At 36.1% G+C, this 25,970-nt stretch overlaps 1 protein-coding gene across 2 annotated transcripts in view; it reads left to right on the forward strand.

Moving 5' to 3' along the window:
• LOC150092575 (dual specificity protein phosphatase CDC14C-like) overlaps nucleotides 1-25,970 on the forward strand; it is a 301,512-nt gene that overhangs the window by 41,691 nt on the left and 233,851 nt on the right. For both annotated transcript variants that reach the window (XM_090414344.1, XM_090414345.1), the window contains exon 2: nucleotides 19,894-19,990. In XM_090414344.1, coding sequence (XP_090270470.1) covers nucleotides 19,894-19,990 — 97 coding nt within the window. The remainder of the gene's footprint in view (nucleotides 1-19,893; nucleotides 19,991-25,970) is intronic.

A 25,970-nucleotide genomic window follows, 5' to 3' on the forward strand; every position in this document is an offset into this window, starting at 1 on the left:
CGAATTATGAAATTCGGAGGTGGCGGCGTGATGATATGTTACTGTTTTTCCTGGTGCGGCCTCGGATTTCTGTTTGTAGTGCTACGAACATTGAACTCCGAGAGATATCTGAACATTGTGGCATTTCTATGGAACTGACCATTGTGTCTTTCAGCAAGACCATGCACCATGTCATAAGGCTGCTGTAACTGCGTGGTTTGTGGAAATGAACGTCACCACACTTGACTGGCCTCCACAGAACATTAATCTCAACCCTATTGAACATCTGTGGGATGAACTGAAGCGGCGGGTGAGGTCAAAGTACGTCCGCGCCACAATAGCCCAGGACCTCATTATATGCCTACAGGATGAATGATCCAAAATTCCCGTTGATCGCTATCGTACACTCGTGGAAAGATTGCTGCAGTCATCGTAACGGAAGAAGGTTCTACATCAGTTCCTCACACTGGTAAGTTCGTTGACTTCTTTCCAAGCAGTGTAGTCTGCAGATTACGCGCCTAACATCTAGTCTTATACCACACATTCACCAGTCCTTATGCTATTTTGATTACCCGCCTGTGTGCACAGTAGTTCGGATTTGGTTTTCCACTGGTCAGCAGTGGAATTTCCACTTATTCCATCTCACTGCAGCAGTGTTATTTTCACCACTTTTTGAATGTGTCCAGTGAACTTAAAATTCTCTATATGGCATCACTACTCTAAACGTCGACTTCTCCGGTATATATCTACTAATAAAATACATAACTTTCTATCTGTGGATGCCGAAGTTTAATACTTTACACTAAACTACGTTAACCTATTATTTCCACTCATTCGACCTCCCTTTCAACTATACAAATACTCCCGGAGAGTCACTACTTATTTATTCGCATGGAACGCAAAAAGATCTACCTAAAATCCGTTTATAGTAATTTTTACATAAACGATGAGCTGTGAAACTTTATGTGAAACACCAGCATTTTCTTGATGGTTCTCCCCATCAAGTATTTGATATCAAACACGACAAATTAAATATCAGTTCCTCATGCGGCAGGTCGATACTATATTTTCGTAAAATCTACAATATGAGAGATGGGATGGAGAATGTACTTTTCTTATTTCCTTCATCTAGTACGCTTGTTGATCCGAGTGGTTACTCGCTCCTCAACCATGTGCCTGGAAAAAGGAGTGTCCTGCATTCGATTTTCATCGCTGACGTGAGGAGCTAAGGATCTGTCTTAGACATAGCCAAGTTAGCCGGTCATGGGCGTATACCGCAGGGTTTTCCTCTCCAGTTTATCTGGGGTTTTTCCTCTCGCAAAGCAGGCAAACCGGTCTCAAGAACACAACGCTTCACAGACAATTACACATGATTGAGCGTGAGGGTAACGACCCCACCTCGTCGTGAGTTATGAAACCCAAAAATGGGAGGCCAAGGCTCTACATGGAGGCTGTAGTGCCGAAGAAGAAGTACACTTGTTACATCATAAAATCTGCTCCGCAGATTACCAAAACAACTGTGTCCTTTAACAAATTATATTTTCCTCCATAATTATCTCGCTCTCATCTACTCGTGAGTTCTGCGCGCGAGCGTTTCCTGACTACTCCGAAACCTCAACAACCAAGAAATGTAAACTGGTTTACATTTGATGCTTTCATTTTACCATCACACATCCTTATACACTCTTTAATGATCTTTCCATTTATATGCGACTTCCGGTTGCAAGACTGAGTAAACAGTGAAGTCAAATGCTAAGCCGGTTCCTTAGCATGCTCACACACTGGAAAATTCTTGTCAATCTCATTGCTTGTTGATATCAAGAATGCTTAATATTCTAGACATGGACATTTCATTCAGTTCCAATTCTTCAGCTGTTCCTGGCTTTTTAGGAAGTAAACTTTATGCAGAATGATATAAGCTGATCATTAAATATCTCTAGTTTATTTATTTTATTTTTTTTTTTATGTGTATCACCTTCATGAAGGTAACTGAATGATCCTCCAGTAGGTCACCACAAACACACACACACAAAAAAACCTCCTTGTACGAATTTATTAATCTCTTGTTTGTCATATTCCAGTCACTATACGAGGTAGCTTTCCTAGCTAGAAAGTTTTTTTTTTTTTTTTTTTCCTCATGGCTGCTGCATTGCTCTTATTTGTAATCAAGAATACATTGTGACTTCGATGCGCGAGTACGTTATCCACTTGGCCAACCAAGCCTTCAGTTTTGTCTGGCCAGTCGATTCCCCTGTATTATAGCAGAATATTGAAAATTCACAATAATGATCACCTGCTTCGCATGTGTGCTAAGTCAGTTTGCCTAAGCATTTTCTGTCACACTGTACTGCATTGAATATCATGCCAAAAGCCATCGGAGTCATTTCAGTTCTGTTTCTCAACCTTGAGAGGAAACAGTTCGTCGGGTGGCATACTTCAAAATGTTGAGTGGGAAGATAAATCATCCCATTCAAGAGCACGAGAATCAACTGTGCTTCAATTCTGTGAAAGTGAAACAAAGATGAGCTGTGATTATCCAGTCATTAAATAATTGCTTACATTTTCCTCTGGTGTAGTGTCAGATATTTTTCTCACCTCATAAATCGATACATTCTTATCCTTGAAGTTTGATTTCTTGTAATCCAACCACCCAATCTTCCTTGGTGACTTTAATGTTCACAACTGCAATCGGCTCTTTTTTCCTGTCCACTAACCAAGCTGGTAGACCTGCTCAGCTCTTTGATATAAGAAATGATCTAAAGCAAATTGTTTATTTACTGACCAGAATACCTGACCATTCTCTTCACTCACTCAACACTCTTCAACTTTTCATGACCAGTTGGGGGAACAAAGTTGTTCGTGTCCATAGTGATCCTAAAGCTATACGTGTCCCCTGGGTGGTGCTAAATGAGCAAACAGCGATAGGCAGCCAGTCCATCCTAAGGATCTCCTGGCCAATTTCATGATGTCTACTGAATTTATTGAATATAGTGACTTGCAGAAACCAGAATTTATAAACATTGGCCCTACACTACGTATTTGTCAATTAAATATTGAATCTATTAGCAAAGCAAAATGCGATTATTTATCGAAATTATTGTTAACCAACAATGTTGATGTGATTGCTGTCCAGGAAACACGTGCTGCTGATCTTGAACGGCTCCTTAAAAGAGGTCGCATTCCAGGTTACACTGCTATTGGTACAACTTATGAAGTATATGGAATAGCAACGTATGTGCAAAATCGTCTTAAAGAAGTTTTTCTTCTATCTCAAAATATTGTAGAAAACATACATACAGTAGTGATAAAAGTTCAAGATATTGCAATTACGAGTATTTATAAGCCACCTGGATCACCTTGGCCGGAAAAAATTATTCCTATTGCTGAACATCCCGCAGTTTATATTGAGGACTTTAATAGTCACCATGAACAGTGAAATTATGCTCGAAACAACGAATGCGGCGAAATACTTGTTGACTGGATGGAACTAAATAATCTTCACTTAGTCTTTGATGCCAAAGACAAAGGCACTTTTAGATCCGCGGCCTGGAAAAGAGACTGTAACCTTGATTTATGTCTTTTGAACAAAAATAATTCAGGTCACCTTATGCAAAATCTGAGAATGGTCTTAACTGACTTTCCTCATAGTCAACATAGACCGGTATTAATTGACATTGGCATTTCCATTCCATTTGTAAGATCAAAGCCTATCCCATGCTGGAATTTTAAAAAGGCTGACTGGAATAAATACGCAAATGAACTTGACAAATGTATTCGCTGGATATCTCCAATAAGTAGTAATTTTCATCGATTTATAGGTGTAGTCCTGCTTACTGCCAAGAAAAGTATTCCTAGAGGTATTAGACATAACTATATACATGGTTGGAGCGAAGAATGTGAATTATTTTATAATGAATATCAGATAAACAATGACCCAAAAACAGCAGACGAACTCCTATAAAACTTGGATATATCCCGAAGGAAAATATTGGTAAATACAGTTGAAGGTATAGACTTTACTCGTTCCAGCCGTAAAGCTTGTAGCCTTCTTAGGAAACTAGGTGGTAGTGCTCCTTTGATTAAAGAACAACCAAGAATTACCCCAGATCAACTAGCCATACATATTGTTAATATATCACGTATCCCAATCAATAAAAAGCATACAAGATATATAAAGAGAAAATTAAAAGAATTTAGCAAGTCTTCACTTATAACTTTAAATTTTGCACACCCTTTTACGCAGCAAGAAGTTGAAGCAGCCTTAAAGAAATTAAAGCCTGGTAAGGCTCCTGGTTTTGATAACATTCATCCAGAATTTTTGATTAATCTGGGAAGAAATGCAAGATTATGGTTAACAAAGTTCTATACTGACATCCTTATAACTGGTAAACTTCCCACTATTTTTAAAAAAGCAAAAGTACTTTCAATTTTAAAGCCTGGTAAGCCTAATCATAAACCGGAAAGTTACCGACCTATTACTCTCCTCAGTTGTTGTTATAAACTCTTTGAAAGACTTATTTATAAAAGAATAAGCTCCACAATTTTTAAAAATGTCCCAATAGAGCAAGCTGGCTTCAGACCAAATCGTGGGTGTTGTGACCAGGTTCTCTCTTTGGTAACTCAGCAGCATTTATTGATTTGTCAACAGCCTTCGACACCGTTTGGAGACAAGGCCTTCTATATAAATTATATAAAATTATCCCATGTAAAACAATAGTTCATATTATTAACATTCATTAATAATATGGACTATTAATAATATTAACTGTTAAGAGATAGAAGATTTATAGTGACTATAAGTAATAAAACTAGCAGCGAAAGGAAGTTAAATAATGGACTGCTACAGGGATCTGTTTTATCTCCGTTATTATTCAATCTGTATATATATCTGATCTTCCAGTCACTACGTCAAGGAAATTTTGTTATGCCGACGATATAGCAATAACTACACAGCATAAATGCATAAGTCGTACAGAAGAAATTCTGAAAGCTGACTTAACTATTCTGGATGAATATTTTAAAAGATGGAGACTCTGTTTAAATAGGAGCAAAACGGTAATATCTTGTTTTCATCTAAATAATAACTTGGCAAATGTCAAACTAAAAATTGAATTGAACAACACTATACTTCCATATAATACATTCCCCAAGTACTTGGGAGTCACACTTGACCGTTCTCTCACTTTCCGGCAACATCTTTCAAACTTGGCATATAAACTAAGGACACGTAATAATATCCTACAGAGACTCTGTGGCACTACCTGCGGTTCTAGAGCCTCTACTCTTTGGACAACAGCCCTTGCTTTGGTATTCTCAAGTGCTGAATATTGTGCTCCCCTGTGGCTAAATAGCCCTCACACAAGGATTATCAATTCTCAATTGAACAATACCTTACGATTAATTACAGGCTTTATTAGATCGACCCCAACATATTAGTTACCTCTTTTAGCAAGCATTATTCCTACAAAACTACGTAGATTGAATTCTTTAGTCCGTGAATTCCAAAAAATTGCTGGTAATCCGAACCTACCTATTCATCAGGATCTCTTAACGTCAATAGATTGAAATCTCGCCATCCATCACTACAAGCATCAGATGAACTAGTGCTAATTAATTTTGAACCTTTATCAAAGTGGGAAGAAACATGGAAGGAAAATACGAAAGAATATTTGCATAACATCTTTAAAGGTGATCAAATCATTACAGGATCAGATCTACCTCGCAAAACATGGACAGTACTAAATAGAATTCGGACAAATCATGGCCTTTGTGGAGATACTCTCTATAAATGGAACAGACAAACATCTCCAGAATGTGACTGTGGTGCTCCACGACAGACTATGCAACATATTGTAACAAAATGCATCTTCCGTGCTTATCAGAATGACTGGAATGACTTTTTACAAGCGGCTCCTGAAGCTGACCTGGATTACGAACTTAGATCTGAATTTATAATGATATATATGTTTCTTTTCCTTATTATAACATATTAAGACTTTTACTTTTAACTCTTATTTTAATTTTCCAACTTCTTGGATTAGATCTGTGTTTTCCTTCAAAGTTTTAACTTAAAATATTTTAAATTCTTCAATTCTGTTAATATATAATGACATCATGATTCTCTTTTTTAACATCATGTTTTTGCCATGAGCTATGTATGTATCAGGTACATTGTTGAGGTGACCTCCCCTTTTTATACACATCATAACCTCAGACAAGTTTTGTTTCTAGGCCCCCTCCTCCCCTGAGCCATTGACAGCCTCTTATACGTCGGCATTAAAACAGTCAAGTGGGAAAATTTCCTTGACTTCCATGGTTAGACTGTTTCCGTTCTCTTGATTCTCATACTCATGACCGCATAACAGAAATTATTCATGTTGGAATAATTTCTGTAAATGGAATGGAATAATGAGTATTTCCTTCCTCCCATTCGGTTCAAATTTTCCACGTACTTTGGCAGCGGCAGCTACGGATAAAGCCTTTTGAATCAAAATAATAATTACTGAATTCAAAAAGTTTACAGATCCATACACATAATGTTCAGATCCAGCTGTACACCTGTTAAAACTGGATCTAGCAGAGAGTTTTCTACATTTAGCACTTTCAAAGCCAGATTAAGAACTGACTGTTTTCAAGTATCTCGAGCTTTAATCGTGTGTATGAAACTAAAGTTTTTGTTTCTTTCTCCTTCCTGAATAGCCCTAGCACACTTTGGAAAACCATTACTTGGCCATTCTTCTGTACAGAAGAAGAAGAAAAAAAAAAAATAAGCACTTTACCCCAGTGTGGAATACAAATATTAATCAATATGTGTGCCATAACATGAAAAAGTGTTAGGAAGCACTGCTCCAAGTAACCCAGATCACAATTTAGCACTGATTTCTTCTCCTTCAGAGCAATTCTTATGCAGCTACTCCCATCCATGTGTTTTCTGGCATTATAAGAATGTCAGATGAGATGTCCTCTGTAACTTCTATGCTTCATTCCCTCGGATTATACATTGTATCACGATGCCTTCTGCCTGAAAGTAATCAGAAGAATCTCGAACAACCCGAATACCAAGACAGCTTCTGGTCCTGATGAAGTTCCATCATGTAACGCTTTTCTTTCATCATAGGATCCGACATCGAGGACTTTTCATCAGATGCCTATCTTGTCCTTTGGATTGTCAGTTTTCTCTCAAGTCGTTCACTACGTGTTATGGTGGAAGGTGTTCTCTCTTTCGCAAGGCTCGAGGTTTTTCATCCGCCCACTTCTTTGTATACATAAAACGAACTTCTTTCTACCGATCCTAAATCCTATTCACAGTTTTGCTGATGATCGCACGTTCCATTTCCACTGCTTATGACACACTACAGTACTCAAACATACACTGTCCATACTGTCTTTCGATGTGGTGTAACAACCAAGTCATGTTTAATGCTTCCCAACTTCCTCCCCCGCACACACACAAAAACTTAGTTTTCTCTTTGCCTTTGATAATATTCAGTTTTACAGTCAAGTTTAGAACTAGCTTCTTGGGCTTTTTGCTTACCCTTTCCTGGCATAACCAGCACATCACTTTTCTAGTAAAATAGTGGCATTTTTCTTCCTCACTCTACTTTTCATCACTCCAGCCAATAACTACATATCCACCTAAACTTTGGAATGCTGTTCTCACAGTATTCCAATGGTGGAGGGGGAATATACACATAAAATGTTCATGCTTTAAGCTTAAGCTTGTTGTGGCTACATTACTTCAGTGCAGGTCGTCTATCCATCGTTTTCTTTTTCTACCAATTGGTCTTTTCATATTTAGTTTCCAGTCTCTTGCTAGTTTAACTTTACTTTATTGGGTGCATTATATTTGTATTTTTCATTTAGTCTAATACTCATATTATTGGTTATTTTGCATACCATTGTTTTGATTTTTTTTTGTTTATATTTTCATGCAAAATCTACTGCATACCTCGAAATTTGACTCGCTTTTGGAGATAATGTTCCTTTTTTTTTATGATGATGAAGTAATACTACATAATCTGCATATCCAACAAAAATTAAATTTTCTTTTAATTTTTATTCCATTTAATTCTCTTTCTTTTTTCGACCATTATATAATACAATAATGGATATAATATTAGGCTTCAAGAATAGCTTTATCTGATTCGGATTTTTTTTTTTTGTGTATATATATCTTGGATTATTTCGATGGTTTACAGTGGTATATTTGTTGTTGCTTTGTAGGCGTTGTCCACAAAGTATTCCCGGTGAGACTTTTACAGGGTAGTTCACCATTCCCCAATCCCCCAGTTTTATGCTGGCTCAGGATCGGCATATGGCTGGGACGTATTCACGACTGTAATCCATGTGTGTTCATGGGACCGGTTTGCCTGTTCTGGGGAAAAAAACCGGAGTTTCTTTCCGGATGAAAACACTCCCCCACCTTCGTATGAGTCGGGTTAACTCACCTCTAATCGAAAGAGACCAGAAGGTTCCTCAAGTCACTGACGGGAATCGAACCCAGGCCTTTCCGACCAAAGGGCTTCGTCTATACTGACTGAGCTACGGAGCCTCTCGAAACACTGAAGCAGCCATTTTCGTCTGAACAGCCACATATTAAGATCTGTCTTTAAGGTCTTTTTTGGTTTAATTTGAACGTGTTCCGTTTGTTCGGTTAGTCTATGAAATAATAGTGTATAGAATAATCATTTATCAATTTAAGAATATAAAGGAGATTATTATTGTATGAGGTAAAGATTTGTCCATTCACGTTTACTGTTTACATTATGATACAAAGAAATTCGGATAATGTTCACAATTATAGAACACTGCCCCCTTAAATGAAATGGAAGAATTCTGTAGTGCGAGTTTCTCCCAACTCGAAAACGAACGCAAAGTAGTAATATTCTCCACTCGCCCACACATACTTAGAGATTTTATACTATCAAAAAATTAAGTCTGATATTTTTATATACCTCACATTATAATTATTATATATCATACTATCTCTGTAACAAATAGTAACGTTATGCGTATTTCATGTTGTTATATGGCCCCATTTCTAGAAGTTACTATTATTGTTTTCAGCTAACAGAGCAAAGTGAATAAAACTGTAGGCAACCAGTTTAAAAACATAATAACAAAATATTAAAACTGCAATCATCCTCTCGCCCCTTGACGTAGGATACAATTTAAAAAAAAAAAAAAACCTCAACCATAAAATTGGGTGCCATACTTACAAAGCACATATAGAAAAGGTACACTTGAATGACCTGCTTTTGTTGCACAGTATACCATTTGGGTATAAAACTCGAGTTTGATTCAGTATTCTCATACAGAAACGGCGTTTTTATTCCGAAAAACACAAATGCCGAAAAATCCATTCATTTAACAAACAAGAATTAACAAACATATTTGTTAATTCTTGGCAACCAGTCCTCTCATATTTATTTCTGATGACTTGTCCTGTGAAATTCTACAATTGTAAACACTAATGTAAACTGCAACTTAGTGTAACATGTAATCAGCAACGTTATCTAGTTCATTCTTTAAAAAGATAAATAATAAAAATAAGAGAGAACTACGTAGGAAGAAAAAAAAATTAACATTACACCCTACAGATTCTCTTTTAGGCTATCTGACGCATTCGAATATCTTTTTGTGTAGATATACTTTGCCACCATACATCATTTTATTTCCCCATGTTTTACACATCGATAGGGTCTCTTTGCAAGGCAAGATAAATTATGCTCTCAGAAAAGCCTAGTTTCACACTTCTGTCATTCTTCATGACCCAAGTGAGGGACATTTTCAGCATAAACCTCTAACAACCTCACTTTATAGCACATGGCTTCACCATAGTCACCTCCATAATAGGGACATTATTACGTTTGCTGCACTTAAACAGCGATTCACACACGATTAGTATTTTTGAGTCTTGAATAAATAAGGCTTAGAGTTCTAAGAACCATACTCTACTTATTCAATTCACTTCAGGCATTCAATGATGAGTGAGTCTACTGGAATACATATTAAAGCTCTATGAAGATTATTGCATAACTGGATTTAAATTTTGAATTTAAATGACCAGACTTAAATTTGTAGCCTTTTACATGTTTAAGGACATCATATTATTTGACTCCTTATTTTTTATGTATATATTTTTCAATTTTATAAAGCACTGGTAGATTTATTTGTTTGTTAGGTACATATCTTTTAACCTGGGCTCGTCGCACTATAGTTTGGTTGCTGTTTTATTAAACCCCAATCAACCGTACACATCCCACTCTCTCAACTTGTCCACCATAATTGCTGACCTTGTCGGTCGAGATGACAGCATCTCCGCCCTCGGAAGCGGCAACGATCGGGCTTGTGGTTCCAATCTGTGTGGCACATACTCGTAAGTTGGTGAAAAACTAAGTAGTAGATATTTTCATGGCTTGTTGTGAGACAACAAACCCTACTTAGAGGCCTGAAATGGCTTCAGAAAGTGCCATGTTTAATTTTCAGAGCTGGTTTATCCGATTCTACGGTATTAAACATGCGATACACTACCGTGTATTATTCTGTCAAGCGCCGTTGCAGATTGTAGTAATAGCCTCTCCAAAGGCCACTGCACTACGGCTGAAGTGTTGCTTGGTTCTTATAAACGCAGTGTGAACTTCTGAAATAAGAATTCCCGGAACAAACTATATTGTTTTCTCAGAAAGTCAGCTGCCGTAGCACAGTTGAAAGGAAAACTCAACATGTGCTTTTTTGGTTAGAAATCAACTGCGTTCGATAACATTTATAAAAACGTTTGCATTCTCACTGCGTACCGGTAAATTTATTTTCCGATGATTGATTTGTAGTCAGCACACTTTTGGCATCATTCAGCTTTAAAAGACCGAAATCTCGAGCAATATTTTAAAGTTATATCACAGTAAAAATGCTTATTCCCCCTTCTCGAGTTTTGCAAACTGACAGTGCATTCAAATATTGCACGTTGTTTTGAAGATTTAAAAAAAGTCTCAAAATAGCGTGCATGGAAGAGGGTTTTAAAAAAAAAAAAAAAAAAAAAATTAAAATTTTCCTTTTTTAAGGAACAGTTATGCAAGATTATGCTTTGGTAGAATAGACAAACAAATATTATTCGGAAAGAATGAGTTTGAAATACCTTAGACACCCAAGGATAAAATCCTTAGGAAAATGTTGACTTACTTAGCCAGAGATGCATGTGGCGAAGTTGACTTCAGGAATAGAAAAATAGGAACTCCGTGGCGGACTGAAGAAGTTTAGGAGCATTCCGTTAAAAGAAAAATAATATCAAAAGTTTGCTGACAAGTCAGTCACGTGTGTTCGTAATAGAAAAAAAAAAAATTCCATGTAAAAGCTCCTCACATGATGTCGCCCTCTTGATATGGTCGTGGGGGATTGTTGGATCGTCGATAGCATTGTTAGCACCAAGGCTTCCCAGCCCAGGTAGGTGTCGAAGGAAAGGGATCAATTGGTTATAAAGATTCTCAAGGTTGAGCGTGGGGCCAACAGCCTCGTCTCATAAAAAATCTGCGTCATATTGAAACTGCACTTCTATTTCTATCCTCTTTTCTTTTGCTGTTTTTCGTTACCCAAATAATAGTTGACACGTAGATTTTTTTATTTTTATTTTATTTATTTATTTATTTTTTTACGCAGACATTAAACTTTTAAATTACACGATTAAAGTGTAATGATAGAAAAAATGGACCCATCTCAGATCCCTGCGGAATCCTGCAAGTTACAGGAGCCTAATTGGTGGTTCCCGTAACTCAAAGAATTATGTAACTATTCTGTAAGGAGATTACAGTACAAAAGTTCGAAATGCAGTACTGTATATAGAAAAATTATTGGAGGTCCAGTTCTTCACGAATAAATCAATATTGATGGAGAAAGATAATTCATTTGGCTGCATCCAAAAATCTAAGTAGTACTAAATATTAAGTAGTGCTCTGTTTATGGAGAAGAATATATACAAACAGACACGGAACTTATCTAATGGATATACATTTAAACAAAGAGACCATATCATAATCGATAAAAGATAGCAGTTGCATCTGGAGTTGAGTACGATAGTTATCATTTTCTAATTGGAGTTGTAAGAGGCAAAATAAATAGTAAATATGTTGAAGTACACACGAAACAACAGGAATGCAATATTAATAAACCAGAGTAAATACAGGAAAGAGAAATTATGAGATTTGATTTGGAAATTTAAAGGAGCATCTGAAAGAGAAAATATCGAAAACATAATGAATCATACCAAGGAAAGCAGAAAAGTAGCAGCACAGAACTCATTTTTCTATTCTTGAGGGACGCTTGTGATATTAAATTAAGAATTATAAACACGTTAGCACAAAAATATTTTAATGTTTGCCAAATATTTCAGTCTGAAACTAACAGAGTATCATCAGTGGTTTGATAGGAACAGTTTTTACAAGCTGGAATACCAACAGTTGATCATTCAAAAGCAGAACGAGCCGCGTGATGTTACATTGCTAAGTATTAAAAAGAGGTAAATTTCACCAGAGTGATGAATAAATTATAGGTATTAATTCACAATTTCATAACAATCTTAATTTATAAATTCAATTAAAGATACCATTAGACTAATGTAAGAATTAGGTCTCAATTAAAAAAAAAAGAGTTAGTGTGTTATCCGGATTAAACTTTCCCATATTTTTGACAAGGATATACAATTATTTCGATTCAAGTTAGGGCATTGAAGTAAGGCCTCAGCACGCTCTTTGAATAGGCGTTCGAATTTATAGCGATATCTGCGTACAAGGCGAGTCTTGGACCAGAGAATGTAGTGGTTTGTCTCTATCCCGTGCTGCGCCAATCCAGACTTATCGGATTTGTTGTGAAGAATGTATGATTGATGTTCTTGTATTCTTTTTTTCTATAGAGCGTCCAGTTTTCCAAAGTACGACAGATTGCAGTTACAAGGAACTTGATAACCAGGCAGAGACATAGTTGAGCGTTTATCTTTAGAAGAGGGGAAATAGGTGGATATTTTGTTAATAGGGATATAAGTGGCTGTTAAATCATATTTCTTCAGAATTCTAGAAATTGGTTCTGAAATCCCGGAAATATATGGAATTGGAACTCGACGTATTGATTCTTTGTTGTTCTGGATTGGATTGTAGGAATCGATGTTGTGTACTCTTTTCGGAGAAGCCATTTAATTTTATGTGATGTTTGATAGTTGAAAGTTCTTTCTGTAATTCATGGGGAAGTTGAGCAATTAGTTCTAGCTCGTCGAATCAAACATTTTATGATTCCTGTTTTTTGATAAGGATGATGGGCAGATTGTTTGAGAATGTAACGTCCAGTAAAAGTGGGTTTCCTTTAAACTGTTGTTGTCAGAATACCTGAAGGTAAGCGGATCAGGAGGATGTCTAAAAAGGATAACTTGTTGTCTTTTTCAATCTCCATGGTAAACTTAATACGAGGATGTAAGGAATTAATTTTTTTCTTAAAAGGAAGGTAAGGAATCTCTGTTGTGAGGCCACAGTGAAAAGATGTCGTCTATATATCTAACCCAAAAGGATGGTTGAGGGAATAAAAATGAAAACAGGACGTCTTCTAGATGTTCCAAATAAAAGTTGACTAAAGCAGGTGAAAGTGAACTTCCCATGGCCGTTCCTTCCACTTAATTGTAGAATTTGTTTTGACACAAGAAATATCCAGAATGCATCAAGAAATCAAATACTTTTATAATATCTTGTGGGAAGATGTCAGCAAGTAATTGTAAAGTCTCTTTGGGAGGTACATTAATATATAGAGATTCTACATCGAAGATCAGTAGGTTGTAATGAGATATTTTTAATTTATTTAAGAAATCCGAAGAGTTTTTCAAAAAGGAGCGTGATTTGCCTATGTGATTTCAGATCATATTTTCAAATCATTTGAAATCTAAAGTAATAGATAATGAAAAAAAAAATTGTTTATTAAAGAATATGAATTCGTAGTAGAGTACGAGAAAAAGGAGGAAGATAGAAATAATTGGCTTAATAAGCCAATTATTTCTATCTTCCTCCTTTTTCTCGTACTAGCCCATCCGATATTCGTACCACTCGTATGGTACAGGACAGAGAACAGCAGGGAAACCAATAAAATAATCAAACAAATTAGAAACACACACACACACACACACACACACACACACACAAAGTCCACATATGAAAGCAGTGATAATCAACAATATCATCAGCTACTAGAAGTGAAATGATAGCAAGCGGAAAGAGCGAAAGTACTTTTTAACCAATTTTTAAATTGCGTTGAACCTGCTGAAACTTTTAAACAGAAGTCTTGCCATCTAGAAATAATCCATCAAAGGAAGTAGAATGAAGTGTGAAATAACTCAAAGAACAATGTATCAGGGATTGACCGAACAGCAGCCGAACTCATTAAATATAATTAACTACAGAAACATACTTCTGAAACTTCTCTGGTTCCGATGTAATTCATTCTATTATATGGGATCCAAGTAACTGCTAGAGGGGGGAAAAAAAGATTTAAAACAGAAAATATGGCTCTCCTACTTGAGTGATGTCATCATCTGGCCAGAATTTACAAAGCAGCTGAAATAATTACAAGCTTGCTGAATAGCGTACACCCTCGTATGCACTTCACTCTGGAATTAGATATCAAAAAATGGCAGTGATCTGATATCTTAGAGGTCTCCGAAGGCAATAAATTCACTTTTTCTCTACACAGGAAATCAATCCACAACGGAAGATATCGCCATGATGTATCTCGTTCCTTCTCCCACCAAAATTAGGAATAATTAAAACTACGAGGCAGAGCACACATCATCTACAGCTGCGCAAGAAAGATGGACTAAGAACTTTAAATACCTAACTGGCTCTCGAAAACTTGAATAACCAGTCTACATCATCCTCCCAAGGGAGCTGTTTGTTTCTTTTACTTAATATGTTCTCTTACTTAATCAGGAAAACCGAGGCTGCAAAGAAAAAAAAAAAAAAAAACGTGAAAAAGAAAAACGTCAACAACATGAATTTACATCCTCCTCAAACCCACCATTTCCTATTAAATGTGTGTTTGTGGTGGGGGGGAGGGTGACAAAGTCTATAAAATCCACTCTTCTTGTGGCATTGCCTTCTTTTTTTTCCCCTTTTTTATATGTTACGTGTGTGGCATAATAGCTTATCTAGAGAGATGAATGTCTTGAACAGCTTGAAAAGAAAAAGCACAATCCGATCTAGTTGTCACACAGGAAGTGAAAATCATGTCCGAAATGTTACGCACACTTAACCAATGTAATATAAATGAAGGAATTATTTTTCGTCAAGTCTGGTCTTCGTTCATTAGAAATTGCAGTCCCACGGATCTCGGATGTAATGCATATTATTCATGTAGGGTTAATAATAGCTCTTCATTACCTGCGTTGATTGTTAAACATTTTTTTTTCTTTTCATTACTGTTAAATGGGGTTTATTACACCCCATTTAACAGTAATTTTTCGTAACTTCCGAAAGACTTGCAATAATGTAAGAAATAACAGAATTGGTACCTGCTAAAATATATTCCTTGTTAGTGGTTATGTGCTCTATATAGAATTGGAATAACTGCACATATACTGATAAACTTAATAAGTTAGTTATTCAAATGTGACGTCATTTTAACGCCATATGGTCACTCCCTTTCCACAAAGAGTTAGGACAATCACAAATATTCATGCCCCTGGAAATAAGTTCACTGTTGACCAGATATTTAATGTAAGACGATTGCAGAAAATAAAATGGGAATGTAGTAAGCCTATCCATAATCAGTCGATTAAAAAAATGCGTATGATCGCATTCATAGAGGAAGCCTTTAGGATGTAATAAATGAACTTGGAATAAATCTCTTAGCCAATACCATGCTATGACTTAATTTGCTATTAAGACAAAATCAAACAAAGAGATCTATCCTAATTTAGCTACCGAAAACCGTCTTAAAGAAACTAAAAGATAACATAAGAGGAATTGTAATATTAGAATATTCAGGTGATGCCTAGTTGGAGAAATTGCTGAAAACGCTTAACTGCTGCCGAAAAACTAGGATTACAGATTAACCAGGTTAAATGTGAATATTTAAGAGTATGTAGGAACAGCAGCCAAAGAAAAAATGATCAGTTTACTATTGATAACCAGAAATTAAAAAAAAAAAAAGAAAAAGCCTCCTGCTTGAAAGATTTTGGAACGTTAATTGCTTGAAATAATAAAATACAAAAAACACAATATAGCATACATGTAGCAACTAGATCTTAACATTCACTACGTCTTCCAAACTTCCATTGCTAACTGATGAAATCAGAGCTTGTAGACTGCAATTGTTTGGTAAGTGGAGAGAAAATGTTAAAAAGTTGAGGATGAGACCTGGCGGAAGTCGAACTAGTGGAGGACTACGATAACGCTGGAAGGATAACATCAGGAAGGATTTGGTTGAGACGAGAATACTGGATTGGACTGGATTATACGTGCAGTGTGGAAGATAAACATGTTGAAGGAGTGGCAAAATCTGGTTGGACTTGAAAAACTTAGAAATTAAGAAAAGAGTATCACGCAAGGAATAGAAAATGTGCCATTAATAAACTTTCCAATCGCTTTGAAAAGTCATTAAGCAAATAGAAAGAATGAAAGGATATTCTAGTTTTGTAATCTGTAAAAAGCATATGATAAAGATTACCAGGGGAAAATCTATTCAAAAGGCGGCAATGTTATGTTGTTAATATACCGAACAGTATATAGTACTTAAATCACTTGATTGTGGTAAGTGTGTTCCGGAATGGTGAACCTATAAAATAAAGCATCTTAGCTTTATGGAAAGAATGCAACCTCCAGTTTGTCATAAAAATAAAAAAAAAATCAATAGGCTCCTCGTCTTTTTTTATTCTGATGTCCACATGACACTAATGGAGGAATGTAAAATGATATTTGAAAAATGATAAAAAATGATATTTGATAAATAGGGTTCTGCAAAGTCACATATGGCAAATGAAATATGGAAGTAGGCAACAGAATTAGCAAAGCCTCTAATGGTAGAGGGTCAACTGAATAAATTTATATGGAATAAGAGAGAGAGATTAAAACACTCAAAACACTAAACTATTTGTATACAAAACGGTGTTCAAACCAATTTTAAGGTATGTATCTGAAATCTGGGTTAGGAGTAAAACAGTTGACCGAGGATCAGAGACAACAGATATGAGAGTTCTGTGAAAAAAAATAGGAAATAGAACACATTGCATTACTGGCAAAAGCATATTTAAAAACGAAGATGTTATGAAGGAATTTGATATTGCTAACATTCGTGAATGCTAGCAATATCAAATTTCCTCTCCCATTGCAGAATGGGAGAGGATAGATTAGTAAAATAAGTGTTTGATTCCAGGACGGCAGGAAAAAAGACCTGGAGGAAGACCAAGTTCTACTTGATGCAGTAGGAAGGGCCTTAGAAGGCCGAAATATGAGCTGACAGTATTAGTCTTGATAGATAATAGGCTAATTTGTAGGAAAGTTGTAGATAAGAAGTTAGTAATAATGTAAACTTTATACTACCGTACTGTATTGTACACCCCTTTCGGGTACATTCAGGAATTTGATTGTTTGATGCCAGGATGGTTGGAAAAGACCCATGGCTACTCGGGATTCGAACCTCAGTCTGTTGGGCGGAGAAGAGACACGTTAGTCTGTTGACTTGTATACATACCTTGAGTGTGCATATCAATAATTTAATAATAGAATTCTCATCGTTATTTATTCACATTAACTTGTAATGTAATATTCATCTTGGAAGTGGGGTTTAAAGAACTCGGGTCATCCGGATCATGACTGTCCTGCTGAACTTCACGTCATCAGTAAAGAAAGTTCATTTTACTCTGAATAACTGAACCTAAACGCCATCAAAAGAGATGCGGAAACCTAAATATATATTTGCATTAATTTAGTCTGTTTTCTCATGATCCCATCATAAAAGATTTCTGCTAATCTCCTTAGCACTTCTCAGATTCTAATTCCCAAGAATATTAAGTGGAAATATTTCGGACGTGTTTTGTGTCTTCGTTCTTTTGAATATTTAATAGATGTATTGAACCACCTGCAATGAACTTCAGATTTTTAGTGCTCGTATTAACAAATTGTTTCATTATTATTAATTTTAACTTATAAATTTCTCTTAATTATGATTTGTGTAATTATGTGTTTGTTGACTAAATTGGTTCTTAAATTGATAAGCATCAATCTATTTTAGAAACATTGAACGTGAATATAATCTGTAATGAGTCGAAATATTTGAAGATTTTTTCCCTCAATGTTGCTGACAAATTTCGGGACCAGCATCGTAAGGATGGAAATAAACTTTCCGGCATCATGCTAACAGCGTACCATTATCCATTGTGGATTATTTGCACACATAGGACCTGCGTATCATCACATTCCAATGAACAAAAGCACTTCCAAATTATCTGTAGATTTATAAACATCCACGCTTATAGTGAGATTTAAATCTCCTTCCTTTCTTTTACATGGGATGTGTTACCCATTGATAAACTACCTCGTTCTGTATTGTATATTTTTACCAAGCAGACTACATATAGGATATCTTAACGTCTGGAAACAGACGTTAAGATATCTGAGTTTTCCCTGCAGTCTCCAAATCTTCAATCCTTTGCTTTATCTAGACTCTAGATCAGGGGTCGCCAAACTTCTTTGACCGTCGACTCCTTCAAGAGTTTCTTGACTTTTTATCGACCCCCTCTATTTTACCGTTAAGTAATTATAATAGGACAAGCAAAAAAGACGCTTATGTGAGTTTTTAGATTGTTTATTTTATAGTTACAGTGCTTCTTGTATGTATAATATAGTATATATTATTATATTGGCTTAACGTCAAAGGGATACGTTTTTGACGTCCTTCTTAACATTACATATTTGATAGGAGGGATAAATAATATAAAATTTAATTTTGATAACAAAATAACAATAATACAATCTTCCTATAGGTATATATAGGATGTACAAAACTATACGCCTGCTCAACACTTCAAAATAGAGAAGTTTAGTTCGTGAATGAATAACGATTGAATTATAATATGTATGTTGATGAATTTTAGAGCATTAACGCTCACTTGTATGTCGATGCGCAAAAATGAGACTAGGATCGAATACGTGTAAGTATAAGTAAATAAGCAACGACGCACGTGTTGCAATCTCGCTCCCGCTGCGCCGCCAGGTGGGAACCACCGACATCCGTTTATTGTTAAATACGTCATTTTGGACTACATGATGGGCCTTCGTAACTGTTTTCATGACCTTGCTCCATCTTACAGGTCCTATTCATGTCACTGTTCCCACGATTCACTCTTAATTGCGTTGTCATTCAGGATGGAGGTAATCCAAGTTAACCGAATTAAATATTACCCGTACAATGATGTCTTATATTTTTCTATCGACCCCTAACAATGTTATATAGATCCCTGGGGGTGGATATCGACCACTGCTCTAGATGATACTTCAGATCCAAGATATATTAATTAAAAATCACAAAAGCAACGAATGGCTGATGCATGTTTAGTAATAGATGGAGGTAGTATTTCGTTCAGTCTGTTCATCAGAACGTCGCGCATTATATTGAACATTTTTAAGTTTCACATGGAGAACATTTGTGCAGATGTTATAACAAATGTATAGCTTGGGATTATTTTCTTGTCTTCACACGGTCCACTTTATGGACCTTTTGTATATGATGGCATACTTTCATCATACAGTAAAAATGTACTGAAAGCAATTTAATGTCGGAAACTTAACCATTGGTGATGTACTGAAGGATAACAGTGTTTGTATCTGCAGTATTTGGAATTATTGTTAGATGTAGAAAATTAATACCTTATCCCTTTATTTTTTTTCCCCCTAGACCGTCTCTATTTTGCCACTGCGGAGAATGGGGTCTGCCCACGTAGCAATTCCAAGGTGCACTATTTCTGTACTGATGAAGACCTGGACTATGACAGGTAAGCCAATGTGAAGCACTCGATATTTTGCGAATTTTTGAAGTTAATTGCTGTCCATTGACTATAAGTAGGTTATAGTGCCATTTCTTGACAAATTTTCTTCACAGAACAAAATAACGACGCACCTAAGTATTGTATTAATTCGTCATTTTGTTGGATTTGTTACTCGTCATGACTTAAAACTATTGTTTTGAGATTTCAAGTGAAACATTTGCGATTTTATACAGCGGAAAAGGATAATAAGCGGTTATTAATGCAGGCGTTTCTTTTTCCCAACATATTTGAAAAATGTTGAACTATTAAATAAAAATGAAATTATCTGAACGTTTGCTTTGGTTTTATATTCATAGAATATCTACGCGATGACAAGTAACAGTGAATAGTAATTAAGTAAAAAGCACCCGTAAGCCATCTGCTTACGGATGCTTTTTTGGGTATCTGTAAGCAGATGGCTCTCTTCTGTATAGAATCAAACATATTAAAGAAATTTTTAATGCACATTCCTCATGTGTGAGAGAACAATATTCTGTAGTTGGATAGATTCGAGATTTATGTAGTGTTAACAGTTGTACAGAGAAGTATCTTGAGCAGACCAGGTTTTTTGTAGACCTAAGATACTATGGATGGATAATCTGATGTACTGTACATAAATAGAACAAATTGTGTAATGCCTCTTTTTTTTTTTTTTTTTTCCAATGGAAGGCGACAGAGTTCTTTGAACATTAGCCAACTTTTTGAAATTGGAGGACGGGCAATCTCTGTCCTTAGCTGTCAGCAATAGCTGAACCCATAGCTATTTGACGATGTTCAAGGATTAGTATAGTAAACATTCGCCGTCGAACTTGAATCTTAATACCTGGAAATAAGAATCGCACCCTGATGTGCCGTAATACTAGTTATTGCATAAGAAACAAGGCTACACCTTTTTTTTGCCAATAAAAAACCAATTAAAAGAAGAAAAAATTACCATTTCAAATTATTCTGCTAATAATGTAATTATAGCAAAAAATAACTCTTCATAATCAAGCAATTATAGCAGAATGGAGGACTTATTCATCACTAGCAATGAAAATACTGCTATTAATTCACATTGCGCTAATGATCATCAGTATTAGTTGATTTTACTGTTGATAATAATAATAAAAAAGGTCGATGTTGTTCAAAGTTGTTGGCCCAGTGGTTAGCGTACCTACCCTCCAACCAACTGGTCGCGGGTTTGAATCCCGCCGTGGGCATAGATATTTGTAATTGTCTTTAGGTGTAAGATGAATTTCATCACCCGGTGTGAGACCAGTGGTCTCACACCTCGGTACATTTGTGCAAATGTTATAACAGATGTACCTCTGCGAATTGGAGGCCTGAAGTGCCTCGAAGACAAAGTTCCATGTTTGATCTCTACAGCAGAGTTTCCGGATCAGGTAAAAATTAAATTAAAATTATCAAATATATATAAAATTAATAAAAAAAAAAGTAGAATTTCCGATTGTTCGTATTCTGTTATTGTAACGAGAACTATTATAACATTTGCGAGAGTGATGTTTAACCAACCATCGTTTTCATGGTGGTTTGGTGTAATAATAATAATAAAATCACCTTACATTAACTATTTCATGTAAGATACGTTTGTGGAAATTACTCATAAATTTGTTTATCGTAATAAACAGAACTTTCTCCTGTGTTGCTGTTTGCGATCCGACAGTTTCATCAGTAAGATAAATGTACTGGAGAATATACAAAACAGATGGTTTCGAACACTTCTAACAGCAGCTGTTTTGACATTTATAATAGCGTAATTAGTCACGCGCCACATTTGACACATGAAGCGTGAAATGTTGACTGTTGTGAAAAGTCTTCAGATGGTTATTGGTATCATGGAGGATTAGACAGGTTGCCAAAATGTATGAGAGACTTCCAAATGTCGTAAAGGATGAGGGCCAGGTTCCTTCGATCACATCACCTTCCGGGATTCCTTTAAAACGCCTTTGGAAATAAATTTTCATCCAAATAAGGCAGAAGATGATTTTCTAAGAAAACGCTTGCAGTGAGACCGCTTATCTTTTCTTTTGAGATCCGTAAAACATGAACACTGTTTTATGGATCTCAAAACTTTTTCATCCTATTCGAAGTGAGCTTTGCCGCAGGTACACGGAATCTTGAATACCACAGGATGTTTCTCAACAAAAGGAATGGTATCTTTGGCGAACGTAGAAAATTCTGTCAGGTGTGAGCAGTTTAAAAGGAGTTCTAATTACAGACAACCACCGTATTACGGGGGGGGGGGGTTTCGTTCCAAGAAATACGTGTAGAGCGAATTTCTACATTAAATGGGGAAATAACGTTTCTTTTCCCACGTCTTTTGGCTATTTTATTAATTGATTTTTTCCCCCTATTTTTACAGACTATTTTTTAAGCCTTATTTGCGTGTTCACAAGTGTCAGTTTTCGATTTAAATCTTCGATCCAGTGAACGCAGTTATCAATTTTTCCAACCCCCAGGTGGTTTCATTCTGAGAATGGATGATTTTCTTTGTCAAGAAGGAAGTAACATTTTCATCCGCTTTAATTATATTTATGTGCGTCGTCAACAATCTTAAAATAGGACTCAACTTTTTGTACGATTTTTAACTTGGTATCCAAATTGATGCCTTTTTTTATGTGCCAGTGTCTCATTGTTGTGACTTTCCTTCTCCAGTCTTATTGACATGTTTAATAACAGCGCAAATTAAACCTGTAATAAATTATATATGTGCGGAAACAATAGCATCAGAAGGATCGAACCAACATTTACGTACCGTTATCCCTGTTTGTAAAGTTCGTCTTCAAATATGCTGGATAATATGCTGCACATGCGCTCAACATATACATAGCGGCATAACATATATATGTATTTTTCAGTGGTGAAAAAAAGCCGCGTAAAAGCGAATCCGCGTAAATCAGGTATTACCTGTATTGGTTTGTTTTAGATGTGCTATATACCTTGGAACTCTTCCAACGTAGAGGAAGGAAATGGTGCCCTTATGTGATGATTCCCAATTTTGTTGAGGATGGTGAAAGGTCCAAGCGTGAAGATATCTTCTCGTATGAGTTGCTTCCTCATAGACCTGCATTTTCCTTCTTCTGTTATTATTATTAGAATATCAAAAAACGGAAGTTTGTTATCCTTTATTGAGGAAACTAGCAAATTCCTTTAAGTCTTTTAAAACGTGTTTCGTAACAAATGTTTTCAAAACAAATTACCTCATGCAATATTGCAGACTGATCCTTATCTGGTCTTTCGACAGAAGGACATCAGTCAAGTGTGTAAACGATTTTTGTAACTTACGTTTGTCATCACTTTATTCTCTAAATATTTGTGTGTCGTAACGCAGTTACTGTATCCATGTCCATCACGCTCCGGCATTCGTATGCAAATTTTGCTTAACAGAATGTGTAGTAACTGGAGAAGACGACAAAATCAGCATTGTAAGTGAAAGGAGTTTCTGCCCCCCCTTTCTTGGGAAGGGGATCACTTCACTGGAAGAGTCGATCCTAATCATCGTGTCATATTTCATTGATATGTTAGCATTTCCATATTTACACTGCAAACAAATTGTAGAAGGCCTGGAACCGTGGACCATCAGTTACTTCACTTTTGTCTTTACAGTACATCCTCAAATGATTATCGTCCCAACTCGAGAACAGATATTTCATAAACTTAATTTGGCAATTTTTGGGATCATCGCAGACATGATATAACCACAGAGACCATTTCTTACATTAGATCAGTGTTTTTCAACCGGTGGTCCGCGACGATGGGACAGGTGGTCCGCAGGCAGACTTAAATTAATTAAATAAATATATATTTTTTAATTATCCAAACAAAACAAATTAAAATTGAATAATTAAGTAAAAATTATTGAAATCAAATGGAGCCTTCAAAAATCCAACAAATAGCGTCAGAATGTTCAAAGGCGGAAGCAATAAAACTATTGTTTTTCACTTCACCCCTCTTTTATTATTCGTCATTCCGTCGCTAAATTTGTAGATGCAGAATGACGAATAATAAAAGAGGGGTAAAGTGAAAAACAATATAGTTTTATTGCTTCCGCCTTGACTTGCTGTTTTGTCAGATTTGAAGTGAACATGTGTTATCAACATTTCAACCAATTGCTTGTTGTGTATAGAATTTTATTATTGAAGGTTTCCTTCAACCAAGGCTCAATATATCTTCAGAAGTGCTAAGTGATACTTGAACGAAGTGTGTCGTGAGTTAACCAGTATTTATATATTTACTAGGGTGCTTCGCCCACTGGCGCCTATGGCGCCCAACCCCAGAGTTCCTAACTGGTAAGCCGGGTCTCCTTGAATTCTGATGACTCGAATTTTGAAGACCCGAAAGGGGTTTCCGCGCCCACAGCTCCCAACCCCCAGAGTTCCGGACTGGTAGGCCTGTTCTCTATGAATTTTGAAGACTCGACACACAGGGCTACCCTGAGTGTCGAGTCTTCAAAAGGGGGTTCCAACCCCCCGAGTTCCCGACTGGTAGGCCGGTTGTTCTTGAATTCTGATGACTGAATTTTGAAGACTCGACAAGGGTAGCCCCTGCGTTTCAAAACGTTTCAAATACAAAAAACGTGACATAAAAACGTTACAGAAAATGGCTTATCATTTTATATATATAGGGTAGATATATTTTTTGAAACGTTTTTTTAATAATGGAAAAGTGACTTAGAACTTGGACTTTGAAAAGAAGAGCAAATGGAACAGGTAATGCTAACCCTAATTGTAATACACGTGTTGTAACGGCCAGTAAATCTGATACTATTAAAGTAGAAGAAATAAGCAGTTCAAAGAAAAAATACAGTAGGAAATATAACAGTTCATATTTGGAATTCGGGTTTACTTGGTGTGGAGATGAGAAAGTGAACAGAAACCTCAATGTGTTTTGTGTTATGAAGTGTTGTCGAAGGAGTGCATGAAACCTGCGAAGCTCCGACGACATTTAGAAACTTAACATTGTGATGTGAAAAATAAGCCAATTGAATTTTTTTAGCGACGCTTAGGGACATTAAATCATGGGAAAGATATAGTTTCGGCCATGGGTTCCATTAATAGCAAAGCACTGGAAGCATCCTATCTCTTGATAGGATGCTTCCAGTGTTTTTTCCCTGTTTTCCAGTGAGGTTTCCCTGTTTTCGCTATGCGCTTAAGTTTGCGCAATAGCGAAAACAGGGAAACCTCATTCTATCGGGGAAAATTTACTACTTCCAGCTATAAAAGATGTGGTAAAAACAATGTTTGGCAGCAAGTTACTAAAAGATGTTGATTTGATTCCTCTTTCAAATGACACTGTCGGTCGCAGAATTAATCATATGACAGGTGACATAGAATCTCAGTTAATTGAAAGAGTTAAGAAGAGCCCCTTATTATGCGTTACAAATAGACGAGACTACTGATGTTACAAACGATGCGCAGTTAATATGCTACGTAAGATATGCGCATGATAACAACATTCATGACGATATTCTATTTTGTAGAACTTTGTCATCCCGAACAACTGGAGAAGAAATATTTCACATTCTCAATAATTACATAATACACAAAGGGATCCAGTTGGAAAAATGTATAGGCTTCTGTTCGGATGGAGCTCGCGCTCTTACAAGCAGGCATAGTGCGGTTGCTTCTAAGATCAAAGAAGTAGCTCCGGATATGAATTGGGTGCATTGTTTCATACATAGGAAAGCGTTAGCCTCCAAAGGAATGCCACCAGAATTTAAAACTATGCTATACAACGCTGTCAAGCTAGTTAATTTTATTAAAGCTCGACCGTTAAATAATAGATTATTTTCAGTACTCTGCGATGAAATGGGCAGTGAATATATACAACTTTTGCTTCATTCTGAAATTCACTGGCTTTCCAGGGGCAAAGTACTAACACGTTTATTTCAATTAAGGCACGAAGTTTTATTATTTGTAAATGAACTTAATTCTAATTTTGCACC

The sequence above is a fragment of the Typopeltis vanoorti genome, chromosome 25 (assembly GCF_054136105.1).
Source record: "Typopeltis vanoorti isolate ZY-2024b chromosome 25, IOZ_Tvanoo_1.0, whole genome shotgun sequence".
NCBI lineage: Eukaryota > Metazoa > Arthropoda > Arachnida > Uropygi > Thelyphonidae > Typopeltis > Typopeltis vanoorti.